The sequence below is a fragment of the Eleutherodactylus coqui genome, chromosome 6 (genome assembly GCF_035609145.1).
Source record: "Eleutherodactylus coqui strain aEleCoq1 chromosome 6, aEleCoq1.hap1, whole genome shotgun sequence".
Lineage (NCBI taxonomy): Eukaryota > Metazoa > Chordata > Amphibia > Anura > Eleutherodactylidae > Eleutherodactylus > Eleutherodactylus coqui.
The window spans coordinates 239,752,584-239,769,153 of record NC_089842.1 but is presented as its reverse complement, the minus strand read 5'-3'; the positions used below and the strand labels follow the sequence as shown (position 1 = coordinate 239,769,153).

General features: G+C 41.4%; 2 protein-coding genes across 3 annotated transcripts; one reads left to right on the top strand and one right to left on the bottom strand.

The window, feature by feature from the left end:
• The first annotated feature begins 1,387 nt into the window (after window positions 1-1,387).
• LOC136633433 (uncharacterized) lies at window positions 1,388-10,676 on the top strand. 2 transcript variants are annotated; one of them, XM_066609170.1, is made up of 2 exons: window positions 1,388-1,867; window positions 8,170-10,675. In XM_066609170.1, exons 1-2 carry the CDS (start codon window positions 1,853-1,855, stop codon window positions 10,078-10,080), a joined length of 1,926 nt encoding a protein of 641 aa, XP_066465267.1. In that variant the 5' UTR covers window positions 1,388-1,852; the 3' UTR covers window positions 10,081-10,675. The 2 variants fall into 2 exon arrangements, with proteins under 2 accessions (XP_066465267.1, XP_066465266.1); XM_066609169.1 differs by lacking the exon at window positions 1,388-1,867 and adding an exon at window positions 6,861-6,944 and having other exon boundaries at window positions 8,170-10,676.
• A 299-nt stretch (window positions 10,677-10,975) lies between these two features.
• On the bottom strand, window positions 10,976-11,920 carry LOC136571933 (olfactory receptor 5AR1-like). Its single transcript, XM_066572551.1, has one exon. It carries the CDS (start codon window positions 11,918-11,920, stop codon window positions 10,976-10,978), a length of 945 nt encoding a protein of 314 aa, XP_066428648.1.
• Between the last annotated feature and the right edge of the window lie 4,650 nt (window positions 11,921-16,570).

Below are 16,570 nucleotides of genomic sequence, written 5' to 3'. Positions count from 1 at the left end.
TTAGGATGATCATTTAGCCCCTTATTCACTTATTGTTTTTTCACTCATGTATCCCATTCCTATATATTTTTGGATACTCTTTCTTTTCTTTTCACTGGAGGGTGTGTTCTTTGGAGTCATGTGATACATCATGTGCTCCATATTAGTTCTTTTAGGAGACTATTTAAACATGATCAGTCATTGTTACCATACCCCCTTGAGAAAGCAGATGTGAAACATGCGTTGGGGCTCAGGATACAGGTCCTGATTGGCATGTGGTAACAACTTTGTATTTTCATTTTGTGTAATCCGACAATTAATTTATTGCCTTGTTTGTCTGGCTTGTATTATATATGACTTAGTAGATCCACTGTTGTATATATTGTTATCCTATTCATATCATGGATGAATTTTTATTCCATTGTACAAGTCCTGTTCCTGTATATCCAGATACTCTTTTTCTCCTGGTACATGTTTTTAACTATTATTTTGTTTTGTAAAAAAGCTTATCTATTTTAATTATTCTAAGCTCTATGTGCGGATCCTTCTTATGTTCTCATAGCAATATAGCAGAGTGTTTTTGCATTTGTTTATCATTTGTGCCTATATTTTGGTTAATTTCTTTTTAAAGTTGTTGTGCCAAGATGAAGAGTTATGCCCTATACAATAGATAGTGGATAACTTTCTAATTGGTGGGAGTTAAACTGCTAGCATCCCTCACCAATCGCCAGAACATGGGTCTCAAAGCTTTCTGCATAAGTGAAGTGGCTTCAACTTATGTCTGCTGCAACTCCATTGATTTCAATATAAGCACCGGAAATTGCTGAGCGCTTCAACACAGGGGCAGTGGGATAAATATACCCTACCCTGTGGATAGTGTAGAACTTTCCATTTTCATACCACTCTTTGAAACTTATGCTACTACACGCCCCCCCCCCCCCCCCCCGAGCACGCTCAACCGAGAAGGCAGTTACTCGAGGAGAGTGATGCTCGCTGAGTAGCTGACTTTACCGAGCGTGCTCGCTCATCTCTAGTCTCAAAGCTTCCTGCATAAGTGGAGCAGCATTAGCTTTTGTCTGCTGCCACCCCATTCATTTCAATGTGAGTGCCGGAGATTGTTGAGTGTTTAAACAGTGGAGCAGTGGGATCCCCAGCAGTTGGACACAACACCAGTCAGAAAAGTGTACCCAAATGTGTGTATAGTGGAACAATTTTCATTTTGGCAACACCCCTTGAAATATCTGCTACTATACACCTGTGAGCCCAGATTAAACTCCATTGCTATAATGAAGCCATGAGAAAAAACTGTCAGGATATAAAGCTTATTAGCAGTCAGTTGTGGCCAACCTCAAATCAGCAATGATTAGCATTTCCCGGTTTGCATTTCCTTGCTGTCAGGGTTGTGACACGTATGGGATACGATTGAACTGGATGATTGTGTCAGAGGCAGGGAAATTAAGGTAATCAAATAACTAGTTGCCGTATGAGTTAACCAGAACTTCAATGAACTAATGACCCGTCTGAATATTCTGCTAACATTTGTTCAATTCAGAATATTTTGAACATATATGGTATGTTACAGCAAGAATGACTCATAATACAACACAGATGTCGATAACTTCATGGACAAAATATTCAATATATTTTGTTGCCAATCATCTACTACGCATGTCTAGATCCTGAATAGCCATATTAGAATGACGTATATACCCATAACTGCGCAGAAGCAGATATGCCACGTAATGTAAGAACAGCATAAATAGCAGTGATCTTCAGGGAGGAGTCGGGACTCATCTTGTGGCCAGTAGACGTACTGGCGTATTCTCGGATTCCTCCTACCAATCGTACCTGGAGATCCCCCGATTGCGGAGTGATGCTACAATATCCGGTGACGTATTGATGCTTATCTTTGTTACCCATGTGATCTCAATGCCTATATGTTAATTAACTATTTTACTTACATATACTAAAGAGTAAATAAACCTGTGTTTTATATTTGTCTTACTTTGAAAACTGTCTCAGACGGTATGCTTGGTAGGTATGCCAATGAGGTTAAAGAATAGCCAAAACTTGAGCAGGTAAGACATAAATTGGCGTAGTCTGGCAGGATATTGTTGTCTTTGGTAAGGTTATATTACTGTATAATTTGGTATTGTGACAGTGCTTCTCAGTGCACGGGGGGGTTGCTGTCGCCATATTAGATTTTTGGCCCATTGCCAAGGGGTTCAAATGGTTATAACTTTGCTTTGATAGGTGATAGAGTAATAATAGTAAATACACATTGATAGTCGCAGTAAGTAGTCCCTGTTGAACCCATTGGCATACTGCCAAAATTTTATAAGTTCTGTAACTTTGAGACAGGACTTGGGAGATTGGTGCCAGTTTGCACGGTTGTGTCTAGCAATAAGCGGGACCTTTGTGCAAAATTTCACCAATTGGCACGTTGCCAAAATTTTCGGAGTTCTGTAACTTTGAGACAGGACTCGGGAAATCGGTGCCAGTTTGCTGGGTGGTGCCTCGCCGTAAGGGGGACCTCTGTGCAAAGTTTCACCAGATTGGCACGTTGCCAAAATTTTGTAAAGGGGAACTCTGTGCAGAGTTTCACCAAATTGGCACGTTGCCAAAACTTTCGGAGTTCTGTAACTTTGAGACAGGACTTGGGAAATTGGTGCCAGTTTGCAGGGTGGTGCCTCGCCGTAAGGGGGACCTCTGTGCAAAATTTCACCAAATTGGCACGTTGCCAAAACTTTCGGAGTTCTGTAACTTTGAGACAGGACTTGGGAAATTGGTGCCAATTTGCAGGGTGGTGTCTCGCAGTAAAGGGGACCTCTGCGCAAAAAGTTTCACCAATTGGCATTTTGCCAATAAGACAACAATATGTTTAGAAAAAGAACCAAGAAAGATAAAACTAAAATCGTTCAGAAAATAGACATCCCCGGCTGGTCCGAGGGTCCCTATGATATATTAGCTCAGGAGTTGATGCATAGTGGGCTTGCAGAATCATGGGATAGTAAGCTAAAAGATTCAGAGCCCCTCGATGTCGTTAAGGTACTCGAGGAGACCCCTGCCAAGGCAGGTGACGCAGTTCAGTTGGGTAGGAGAAATTGGGTATTGGCCTCAGCCTATAGGAATATCCATAAGAAGAAGTCCCAACTAATAAGAAAACTTAATCAGACGGAACAAAAGTTAGCAGAATCTGAAGGAAAGAGAGTGGTGTTGGAATGTAACCAAAGGCTGATAAAGGAAAAAATAGAACATTACCAGAATATTGCAGAAAAGGCTGTTGTAAAAGTTGCTCAGAATAAATATAAGGGGCGTAAAGGTAAAGTTGATAAGCGAAAGGTATCGAAAGCTATAGCTTCTGCTTCTGTGAACTGGGACCCAGATAAGTGGGATGGAGACTTATGGGATTCCTCATCTTCTTCGGGGGAGGAGGACTGGCATAAGGGGGATTGGGAAGACCCACCCAATCCAATAATTGATCCACCTGCTTTAAAACGTGCCCAGCCCATTAGCAGAAGGAAGGAAACTACTGAATATGGACCCGATACCCAGCCTATCGTAGGTCATGATGGGCAAAGGTTGCCCAGGTATGACGATCAGGGAAACTATATGTACGATGCCGATGGGAGACTGTTGGTGCAAGAAGAATTGGTGCCACATAGGCGCACCAGGCTTACCCTAGAGGATTTTTCTCAGTCAGAAGTTGATGATATACTGAGTAGATTTAGGCAAAGGCCTGGGGAATCTGACATACCATGGTTGGTCCGTCTATTTGAGCATGGGGCGACTGGGGTAATGTTGGATCCAAAAGATGCAATGAGATTTGTTACTCTAACTAGAGATCCAGTAATCAGTAGAAATTTTAGAGAATATTTTCCTAATCATCAAGGAGAAAGTGCTATTTCCCTGTTTAATATAGTAACCAATGGGTTTCTTAATAAATTCCCAACAGAGGCAGACATTCCAATCAATGACAAACCTTGGTACACTATCAGGGATGGCATTGAAAGGTTGAAGGAGGAAGCTATGAGGGTCTCATTAATTATCATCGAGCATATGGAAGATTATTTGGAGACTCGGCTGACAGCAGGAGTTAGAAATCGTTTAATTAAGACTGCACCTCCGGCTTATAAAGCCGTGATGATGACCCTACTTCTATCCATGACTAATGAGCCAATGTCTGCGGTCGTGGCTAGAATGCGGGAATTGCAAGATATGGGAAACTGGGATAGAGAGGAAAAGCGAACAGATCGTGATAGGTCTAGGAATCCTAGTTCCCAGGGGTCTGGTGATTCAGGAGTGCCAAGGGTATCTCGTAGAGATATGTTTCAGGCTCTCCTGAAAGCTGGAGTCTCCAAGGACGCCATTGATGGAAAAGATACAGGTGATTTGTGGCGTCTTTATAAACAGAAGGTATTATCCAACAAAAAGGTGGATAAAAGGGAAGATTCAGTGGCCCCAAAAGCTTCTAAAAAGAGAGAGAAGCAGGTCACTAATTTAGAACCTAAGAAATTAGAATGGGAGGACTTTCAAAAGATCTATCCATGGAAGGAGATGGCTGCAATGGTAGCTACCCAAGTGCAGGACCATTTGAAGCCATCTGCTCCGCTCCTGGAGGAATCAGATTCTGATTCCGCATAGGTAGCAAGCCAAGCCCCTGTCTGGGTTAGGCGGGATGACAGACCCTACGTCCCGCTAGCCATACATTGGAAAGGGGGTAATGTCCAAAGGGTCCCAGCTTTAGTAGATACAGGGGCGGAGGCTACTCTGATTTATGGAAATCCCAAAAAGTTTAAAGGTCCAAAAGTTAATATTTCAGGATTGGGAGGAAAAGTTACTGAGGGAGTACAGACACAGGTAACTTTGAAACTGGGCAATTTGCCCTTACGTAAATACACGGTGTTAGTAGTACCTATTCCGGAATATATCATTGGCATAGATATTCTGAAAGGATTGACACTACACCTCGAAGATGGTAAGTTTGCCTTTGGCGTAAGGAAAATAGGGATAAAAGCTTGTCCAGTTACGGTGGGAAAGGTCAAAATGCCACCCGTACACATCCCTCCTGCAGGAAAACTGGTTGCTATGAAGCAATACAGAATTCCTGGAGGTCACAAGGAAATAGGAGAAACCATTAAGGATTTGGTCGATGCTGGGGTTGTGAGGCCTGCAACCACAGCATGGAACAATCCGGTATGGCCTGTGAAGAAGAGTGATGGGTCTTGGAGGATGACTGTCGATTACAGGAAATTGAATAAACAAACACCTCCCTTGACGGCAGCTGTCCCAGACACCATTACAATTGTGGAGCAGATCCAAAGTCACAGTGGACAATGGTACGCTGTGATTGATATCGCACAAGCGTTCTTCACAATTCCAATAGAAGAAAAGGCACAAGATCAGTTTGCCTTTACGTGGCAAGGACGTCAATATACGTTCACTCGATTGCCACAAGGTTGGATACATAGTCCAACCATCTGTCACCGGACGGTGGCAGAACATTTGGATGAGTTTGATTTACCATCAGAAATGCAGTTTTCACATTATATCGATGATATAATGATTCAGGGACCGGATGAACAATCTGTAAAGAAACAATTGGACAGACTGTTACATCATTTGCGGGAAAAAGGATGGGAAATAAATGATAGCAAGGTGCAGGGCCCCTCTCAGACGGTGAAATTCTTAGGAATTCAATGGAATAAGGGCCATAGGGAGATTCTCCCTAAGGCAAGGCAGAAAATCTTAAATTTTCCCACTCCGAAAGACAAGAAGGAAACACAATCCTACATAGGATTGTTTGGATTCTGGAGACAACACATTCCGCATCTGGGGCAGCTTCTTGCTCCTCTTTACAAGGTGACTCGCAAGAAGTACGAGTTCACGTGGGGAGAGGAGCAACAGGTTGCATTTGAGGCAGTAAAAGAAGCCATACAACAGGCTGTAGATTTATGGCCTTTACAAGATGGTGAGATAGAACGTCATGTATCAGTTCAGCATATGTATGCAAACTGGTCATTGTGGCAGAAGCAAGGGGGCAAAAGAGTGCCACTAGGCTTCTGGAATCGGAAATTACCAGATGCAGGAGAAAAATACACTCCACTGGAGCAACAGCTGTTGGCATGTTATTGGGCCCTGGTGGATACTGAACAATTGACGACAGGACACATAGTCCTTCTAAGGCCGCAAATACCCATCATGAGTTGGGTATTATCTAATCCAAAGTCCAATCGGATAGGACATGCCCAGGAGCAGAGTATCATTAAGTGGAAATGGTACATCTCGGAAAGAGCGAAAAAAGGTGAAGGGGGGATAGCTGCCCTGCATGAAAAGATAGCTGATATCCCTCCAGATGGTCAGGTTACACCAGTAGCGCAAATGGAGGAATCCCCAGTAAAGTGGGGAATACCTTACTCTGAGTTGACAGACTCCCAAAAAGAGCATACTTGGTTCACGGATGGTTCGGCCAAGTATATCAGTGGAAGACGTAGATGGAAAAGTGTAGCCTTTAATCCAAAATTAGACAAGACGTTGGTCATGGAAGGAGAAGGTAAGAGTAGTCAATATGCAGAACTTTGTGCAGTATTCTTAGCTCTGAAGCAGGAACAAGGGCAAGAATGTCATTTGTATACGGACTCATGGTCAGTTGCCAATGGTTTGGCCACTTGGATCATGGGATGGAAGAAGAACGACTGGAACATTCATGGTAAGGAATTGTGGGGGAAAGAGCTTTGGCAAGACATAGAGGAATTCATTAGGAGTACTAAAAGTACTGTGTTTCATGTTGATGCTCATGTCCCTCTTGACTCATTGGAACGTTTATTTAATTCTCAAGCAGATGCGGCAGCATCGATCTCTGTTGCCGTCCAAGAACCTGACAAGGAAAAGGAAGCATGGCTTCAAGGTACAGCTTTTTGGGCTCACCAAAAAAGTGGACACTTGGGAGAGAAGGCCACTTACAGGTGGGCACAAGAAAGAGGTATCCCATTGACGGTGGACATGATCAAACAAGTAATCGCGCAATGTCCAGTATGTCAACATGTGCAAAAACGAGAAGTGCCTCATACAGTAATGGGACACATAGGGAGAGGCCAGTTGCCAGCGCAGATTTGGCAGATGGATTTTGTAGGGCCCCTCCCTGAGAGCAGAGGATGTAAGTATATTTGTACAGCAGTAGATACATTCTCAGGTCTGATGGTGGGATTCCCGTGTAAAACAGCAACACAATGGAGTACTTTACGTACTCTGGAAGTTATTACCCAGTATTATGGGACTCCCCTGCAGATCCAGACAGACAATGGTTCACATTTTACCGGAAATCAGGTAAAAGAGTATGCCAGTAAAAACAACATAGAATGGGTATATCATATGCCCTACTATCCACAGGCCGCGGGCCTGGTGGAACGAATGAATGGGTTATTAAAATCTACCCTGAAGAAGCTCACTGAGACCGACAAATATGGTCAATGGAGAGATAATCTGACTGCTGCTTTACAGATTATCAACAACAGGCCCATCACTGATTCTATGACACCCTTAATGCGCATGCTAACACCCAATCTCAGTATAGATGTAGCTAAGGTAGAGACAATCTTGTACTGGAAAATTAATCCAGATGCGCAGGCACCTTATAGAGCCACTCCTGCCGCTGCAGGGTTGGATCTATACGCTCTTGATACGGTGGTGATAGCCCCGGGAAAGGTGAGTACTATTCCCACAGGGATAGGATGCAAGATCCCGGAGAATCACTTCGGGCAGATAGCTACTAGATCAAGTTTTGCTCTGAGAAGTGCAGTAGTCCTAGGGGGAGTCATAGATGCAGATTATCAGGGGGAAATTAAAGTAATCATGATAAATTTAGGAACAGATCCTCTAATAATAGGGAAAAAGGAGCGCATGGCACAGCTGCTATTGATACCAGTGTATCTGACACAAGTGGAAGAAGGGGCGGCCCCCACTGAACTTACTGTAAGAGGAGATAAAGGTTTTGGCTCAACTGATGTTACTAATGTAGGGGCCAAAATATGGGTTCAGAATCACCAAGGACCGCCCTCCCCGGCAGAGGTTATTGCTGTGGGGAAAGATCGAACTTTGCTTATTATGCGACCCGGAGTAGAGAAATGGGAATATGTCCCACAAGAAAAGTGCTATTTGCGGGAATAATGCTTGTTTCCTTGCCTTCTCTAGAATCACATAATCATTTTTGGAATCCTTGGCGTCATGTGTTCGGTGTTCGCAGTAGGTGATGCGTGGACGCCAGGGATCCGCGTCAATGACACCGGAAGGAATGACTATTCGTGGGGCTGGAGGAATTCAACCCGAACCAGGAAGCAAGACAACTTCACTTGTGAAGCCAACCAGAAATGTTATATCGTGAATATTACCTTTGATGGGACTATCTGGAGTGGAAATCCATTATCGCATATAAGTTCGACCTACCGTCCTTCATATGCACTGCATAAGGCAACGGGACAAATAAACATTACGTCACTTGTGAAAGTGTCCTGCTGTCAGAGACCAAAAGAGTTGCCATATCTCAATTACTCCCTGGTGATACAATATGTTCAGAATTGTACAAATACGGGAGTGCAGTTTTCATTTCCCTTAAATGAGACAGAAGTAATTACGTGTGGGAATGCAACGGAGATCGAGAATCGGGCCATGTGGGGCCAGTTCCTGGTATTCGTGAACATTAATGCTTCTAAAATAGATCCTGGACATATAAAAAGGGTTCCATCCACCTGTCGCCTGGTGGGACGAGATGCTCAAAAGACTGTTATACAAGCCTCCGTGCAGTTTCCACCCTCAAGGACTTGTCCTACCAAGCGTTCCCGTCGAGCTTGGTATGATACCTTACTCGGAGGCTACGGAGCGCTTTCTGGGACTATTAATGGTTTTGATATAGAGACTTTAGCTAATCGAATGCATAACGCGGGAAGTGGTATTAAAGATGTGCTCACATTGCAGGCTAACTGGATGCCCACTATATGGCAGCCCTTTAGTATGCAAACGGATGTGGACACAATAATGCTTGATTTGCAAGATGCATCTAATAGGTTTTCATATGAAATAAATTCTAACATATCTAATTATGTTAATTGGTCAATATGTACCTTGCAGACCATTTATCAGCAACAACAAAAGAACACACTTCAAACTATGCTCATGACTGGCAATGAGCAGGTGTGGAGGACCGTGTTCAATCAGACTATAACTGAGACTGATTGGATACAGTTGGAGGCGCAGAAAATGGTTTGCAATGATATATTATGTAAAGGGACCATATTCATATACAATGTTACTAAAAAGAATGTGATGTGTAAGTTTGTAGTTCTCCCCTTACTTATAGGTGTTCCAGAAGATATGCATTTCTGGGTACCCAGATTTAACGGGATTTACATTGATGACCAAAATAGAACTCATGATTTATCATTGTGTGATGATACATTAGAAGGGACCATATGCAAGGTCCAATCGGCTGTTTATGAACCATGCTTATTACAAAATACGATCAATGTATGTGAATGGACTGTGCTGCCACTCACTTTTAAGATGATGGTTGAAATAGCCCCACAGGAGGTATGTTTGGCAAGTAATCATCCTGTTGTACCTGGGATGGTTGTCCCATTTTCAGGATGCTTGCGAAACGTATCTGCACTTGTTTGGGAAAATGAGACCTTTGTGTTATTACCTGAACGAGACAAGACAGTGGCTGTCAATTGGCAACCACTGCCTTTAAATGTGTCAAATTGGGATCTAAATTTGACCAAATTCAAAAAGTTGTTAGAAGACACAGAAGAAGTACAGCAACATATTAAATTGCTTAATAGATCTTTGGCAACGCATATTGTAAGTACTACTGTAATAGCTGGCAAAATTGTAAAGATGGGATCGGCTATTGCTGATGCCACGTCACACCATTGGTATGACATCTTTATGGGTTATTCATCATCTGCACAAACCACTCTTAATTGGCTAATACATCCTGTTTTGGTATTGGCCATAGTTGTAATACTTTTATCGCTATGGAATTGTTTCATGGCATATAAGGTATTCTGTAGAAAACCAAAAGTTTTAATGGTATCATACGGCAAATAGTGAATGATTAAGGACCGATTGTGACACGTATGGGATACGATTGAACTGGATGATTGTGTCAGAGGCAGGGAAATTAAGGTAATCAAATAACTAGTTGCCGTATGAGTTAACCAGAACTTCAATGAACTAATGACCCGTCTGAATATTCTGCTAACATTTGTTCAATTCAGAATATTTTGAACATATATGGTATGTTACAGCAAGAATGACTCATAATACAACACAGATGTCGATAACTTCATGGACAAAATATTCAATATATTTTGTTGCCAATCATCTACTACGCATGTCTAGAACCTGAATAACCATATTAGAATGACGTATATACCCATAACTGCGCAGAAGCAGATATGCCACGTAATGTAAGAACAGCATAAATAGCAGTGATCTTCAGGGAGGAGTCGGGACTCATCTTGTGGCCAGTAGACGTACTGGCGTATTCTCGGATTCCTCCTACCAATCGTACCTGGAGATCCCCCGATTGCGGAGTGATGCTACAATATCCGGTGACGTATTGATGCTTATCTTTGTTACCCATGTGATCTCAATGCCTATATGTTAATTAACTATTTTACTTACATATACTAAAGAGTAAATAAACCTGTGTTTTATATTTGTCTTACTTTGAAAACTGTCTCAGACGGTATGCTTGGTAGGTATGCCAATGAGGTTAAAGAATAGCCAAAACTTGAGCAGGTAAGACAAGGGTATGGCCTCTTTCCAAGTTAATTCTCATGCATACTGGCAAAATCCCTAAATGAAGGAACTTTTTGAATACATTTGATTGTAAGGATAGAAGAATTATAACCACTTAAATTTATGGCAGTACTATCCAGCCTTCTAGCAATTTGTGGAGATCTGAGTCCAAGGCAGGGAATTTTTAGGTGCACTAGTTTCAGTAATATTGCTTCCTCTTCAGTAGATTGATGAGGGTGCTTTTCACATCCTTGTTCCTCACACTGTATATAAATGGGTTTAACATTGGAGTTACTGCTGTATAAAGAATTGGCAAGACCATGTCTGTTTCATTAGAGTAATGACAATATTTTTTTGACTGGGGTTGTAGATACACAAACAAAAGTGTCCCGTAGTAAATGGAAACGACAGTGAGATGAGAGGTACACGTGGAGAAGGATTTCTGCCTCCCTTGTGATGAAGAAATCTTCAGAATACTGGAGATAATACGGGCATATGATATTAGAGTCAAGAAGAAAGCACACATAACAATAATTGCTACAGTGATGTATTGATATAATTCAAGAACAAAGGTATCTCCACAAGACATTCGGATGAAAGCAGGTACCTCACAAAAGTAGTTGTTGATGTTGAGACAATTGCAGAATGAAAGTTGAAATGTGAGAAACACCTGCACACCTGAGTCAATTAATTCAACACTCAATGATCCCACAGCTAAGTAAAAACACAAGGTCTTATTCATTATGGTGTTATAATGCAAAGGTTTACAAATAGCGGCAAATCTATCATAGGCCATGACGGCAAGTAATAAGCATTCTGTTGCACCCAAAGCTAAGGACACATACATCTGTGTAGCACAACCCAAAAAGGAAATACTTTTGTCTTTTGCTAGGGTGTTCCTCAGGAGGACGGGAACGACGGAAGAGGAGAAGGAGATGTCAATGATGGCGAGGTTGGTCAAAAAAAAGTACATAGGGCTGTGTAGAGCTGGATTGATCCTCACAACGATAATCAGCACAAGGTTTCCTGATATAGTCATTAAATACATTATCAAAACAATGAGGAAGAAAATAACTTTTAGTTGAGGGTCAGTAGATAACCCAAGCAAGATGAACCTAGGTGAAACAGTTAGGTTTAGTTCCATAACATTCAGTTGGTTTCAATATTTCAGGAACAAAGAAAATGAGTTTAAAAACTTTTTCAGAAAATGTAGTAGATGATCATGTAAAAGATACTCAGCAAAAAAAAATACAGACTGAAATATAAAAATATTTAAAAAATTTAAGAAATATCATCAATGCAAACCTAAAGTGCTGCCAAATCTGCTCTGTAATCTAAGACTATTCTAATTATATATGAAAACATCCAAAACAAAATAAGGAACCCATTCTTTTACTTTCTTTTCCTACAAATATACCAATTTTTAAAATGAACTATAAATCTTAAAGAAAAACCTTTTTTAAAACCTTTTTTACATTATATCCCTAATAGAGATGAGCGAGCATACTCGTCCGAGCTTGATACTCGTGCGAGTATTAGGGTGTTCGAGATGCTCGTTACTCGTGACGAGTACCACGCGGTGTTCAGGTTACTTTCATTTTCTTCCCTGAGAAATTTGCGCGCTTTTCTGTCCAATAGAAAGACAGGGAAGGCATTACAACTTCCCCCTGCAACGCTCAAGCCCTATACCACCCCCCTGCAGTGAGTGGCTGGCGAGATCAGGTGTCACCCGAGTATTAAAATCTGCCCTCCCGCGGCTCGCCACAGATGCATTCTGACAGAGATCAGGGAAAGTGTTGTTGATGCCGGAGCTGCTATAGGGAGAGCGTTAGGAGTTATTTTAGGCTTCAAGAACCCCAACGGTCCTTCTTAGGCCATAGAAATCGCAGATCGCACCTATGTGCGATCTGCGATTCCTGTTCTCTTCTCTATATGCGCTCAATGGGGCCGGCGGCAGCAGTGCCGACCCCATTGAGAACATATAGAAGACAAATCATTCTTCTCTGCCACAGCTGTAACAGCTGTGGCAGAGAAGAACGATGTTTGCCCATTGAATTTTCATGGAGCCGGCAATACAGCAGGTTCCACTGAAAGCAATGGGCTGCCGGCAATTGCGGGATGAATTTTCGGAAAGGGCTTAAATATATAAGCCCTTCCCTGCAATTCATTCAGAAATGTGTTACAATAAAAATATAGGAGAAGTGAGTAATGATTTTTATTCTTTGCTCCACTGTATTACCGGCGTATAAGGTGACAGTTGGGGGTCGTCTTATACGCCCCGTCGCCTTATACGCCGGTATATATTTTTATTGTAACACATTTCTGGATGAATTGCAGGGAAGGGCTTATATATTTAAGCCCTTCCTGACAATTCATCCTGCGATCGTCGGCAGCCCATTGCTTTCAGTGGAACCTGCTGTATTGCTGGCTCCATTGAATTCAATGGGCAAACATCGTTCTTCTCTGCCACAGCTGTTACAGCTGTGGCAGAGGAGAACGATCTTTATGCTGACAGTGCGGGGGGGGGGGGGGGGTCCCACTCTTGCCGCTATTGTGGCTTAATAGTGGGACCTGTGAACTTGAGATGCAGCCCAACATGTAGCCCCTCGCCTGCCCTATCCGTTGCTGTGTCGTTCCCATCACTTTCTTGAATTGCCCAGATTTTCACAAACGAAAATCTTAGCGAGCATCGGCGATATACAAAAATGCTCGGGTCACCCATTGACTTTAATGGGGTTCGTTACTCGAAACGAACCCTCGAGCATTGCAAAAAGTTCGTCCCGAGTAACGAGCACCCGAGCATTTTGGTGCTCGCTCATCTCTAATCCCTAATAAAACAAAAAATTGAAAAAAAGACCTATATTTCCTAAATACTAATAATTTGTTTTGCTCATGCTTATAGCACATACATTTTCCACAGCACTGTAGACAGATTGTCTGGACTTACATTAGGGTCTGACCTTGTGGGGGCTAGAAATACAAAGTTGTCTGTAGGAGAGAACATACAAACTCCATGCAGATGTTGCCCTTGGTTGGCATTCAAGCCAGGACTCTAAAGCAACTGTGCTAACCAATAAGCCAATGTACAGTGCTTAATATTTAATAACATTTTGTGGTAGCGGTAAATACGAGTTATTGTCTTACTGCTAATAATCAGCAAGGTTAAAAACAGGAAGTAAAAAAATAAAATCGATATTATTGTTATATGAAACAATAATTAGAAGAAAAGACAATTCTACTTACAAGCCATTGAGCAGAGCAATCTATATGGGTGGGGTAAGATCTTGGCTGTCTTACAAAACATAAATGATGTGGAGACCGTCTTATATATTGTATGACTCTTTTTTAATAACCCCTTTGTAAACCTTTGATTTCCCCAAGTCATTTCTCCAATGCATTTTGAGACCTTGGGGAAAAGCGTTATTTATTCTCTGATGGTCTAATTTGTGATTTAACATTTTATTTGTGATTTATGTAACATAATGACATACAGAAAGGTCACTAATATTTTTAATTGTACATTTAAAATCATAGATAAAACAGGGTCAGTTTTATGCAGTTCTTTTATTCTCTGTTTTTCAAGCAACAGCCAGGATGGATGGATAAAGGGATTGAGGAGGGGAAGAAAGAAGGAATGAAAGAAGCAAGGATGGAAGGAGGGAGGGAGTATGCAAGGCTGAAAAGGGGAGGGAGGAAAGAAGGATAAAGGAAAAAGTGACAAAAGGTAAAAAGGAAAGGTGGTTTGGAGGGAGGAGGGAGAGAAGTGGGAAAGAATAGGAACAGAGGGAAGGAAGAAAAAAAAGAATTGATTGTTGAAGGTAGGAAGGAAGAAAAAGTGAAGGAGGGAGGAAAGGAAAGGTATTAAAAAATAGGGAAGAGACATAAGAAGGACAGAAAGAAGAAATGGTTGGGAAGGGAAGAGAGAAGTAGGGATGGTAGAAGGAAGAAAGAAATGAAGAAAGGAAGGTCTGACCATCTTTGCTTCTGAGAGCCTCTGCCACTCTAACTTGCTTTTTTTATACACAGTCTTGCGACTTAGAAAACTGACTCTCCAGCTGCTTTTCATTAATACCATGTATTTTTTCAGCCATTTGTTAACCCTGTCCAATTTTTTTTTAAGATTTGTTGTTGTCAATAAATTCTAAATGAGTTTTTTTATTTAAATGAAATGATAATATGTCACATTATGAACTTTGGATATGTATTCGATGTTCTATTGTAAATAAAATATGGTTATATGAGATTTCCAAATCATTGCATTTTTAATGTTTTACAGGGTTTTTTTTACATTTTACACAGGATCCCAGTGTATTTGATAGCCAGCACAGTATAATAGGAAACAGTGAGATGGAATGTAGTCAAAAGTGGTGGTGACACCTAGCCTTTTAACAATCAGCGGAGGCCTGGCCCAAAGGCAGAAAATATTTAATGTTGCACTAGTTTTAGTAACATTGCTTCTTCTTCAGTTGATTGATAAGGGTATTTTTTATATCATTGTTTCTCACACCATATATAAAAGTGTTCAACATTGTAGTTACTGCTGTATAAAGAATGGGCATTGCTTGTCTGTTTCACTAGGCAAATTACTATATTTTTTGAGTAAGGCCATAGATGCTAGAACAGTATAATCCCACAATGGCAAATCTATCATGGCAGGGCATGACAGCAAGTATTAAACATTCTGTTCCCTTCACAGTTAAAGAGACACACATCTGTGTCAAAAATCCCAATAAGGATGTATTTGGCTAAAGTGTTTTTTAGGAAAAGAGGAACAATGGCGACCGAGAAGCAAAATTCAGTGATATAGAGGTTGTATACAAAAAGTACATGGGGCTGTGTAGAGTTGGATTGATGCACACAACTATGATTAACAGAAGATTTGCTGATATGTTAATTAAATATATTATCAACAGCATAAAGAAAAATGTTAATTTGTAGGTTAGGGTCAGTAGACAATCCCAGTAAGATGAACTGCTGTGAAATAGTCTGGTTTATTTTTTCCAGAACATCAACAGGTTCCTAATATTAAATGAAAAAATGGGGCATGGCCTGAAGGCAGACTGGGTTGGACGCACATCTGTAAGCTCCGCTCCATGAGTGCCTTCATACCAACTACACAGTGGTCCAGGTATGATTGTTGAACTTTAAAACCCCTCAACTCTCTCACCATGACCAAGAGGAAAATGTTCAAGCTCCCTCCACAGCTGGTCTCAGATTACTTTACAGCACATTGTCCTTCCTCCTTCGCTAGCTCAGCAGCAGAAAAGGAATTAGCAGCTCCTCATAACGCTTTCAACTCTGCTACAATTACAAGCATAGCAAGCACTGCTGACATCCTGCAACCACGAAATTGGAGTCAGCAGCAAGCAGGGATAAGTGGCACTAGTAAAATAACATGGCGCCTGCATACAGACATTTGCATGCTACAGCCCTTTCACTCACAATTGTCTCATAGACGCCCATTATGTTCTTGAGGAAAAATCAAAGTAAGTAAACTAGCTGTTCTTGAGGACAGAAATAGATAAAATAATATAACATTTTCTGAAGTTCTTGACAGTGTAAATCAAACTAATTTAAAGGTCTTCTTTTTTCAAGCTTATGAGCCTAATTTTACCAAACACCCCAGTGCAAGAATTGATCATAGACTGCCCAAACCTAAATTTCTTTCGGAAAAATATCCTAGAGATGTTAGAGTGAGGATCCATTCTTTCCGTGTAAAGGAAACCCCGATGTTTACAGACCAAAGGTCTGAGACCCTTCACAGTACTTACTTTGACATCCAAATGTTTGCGGA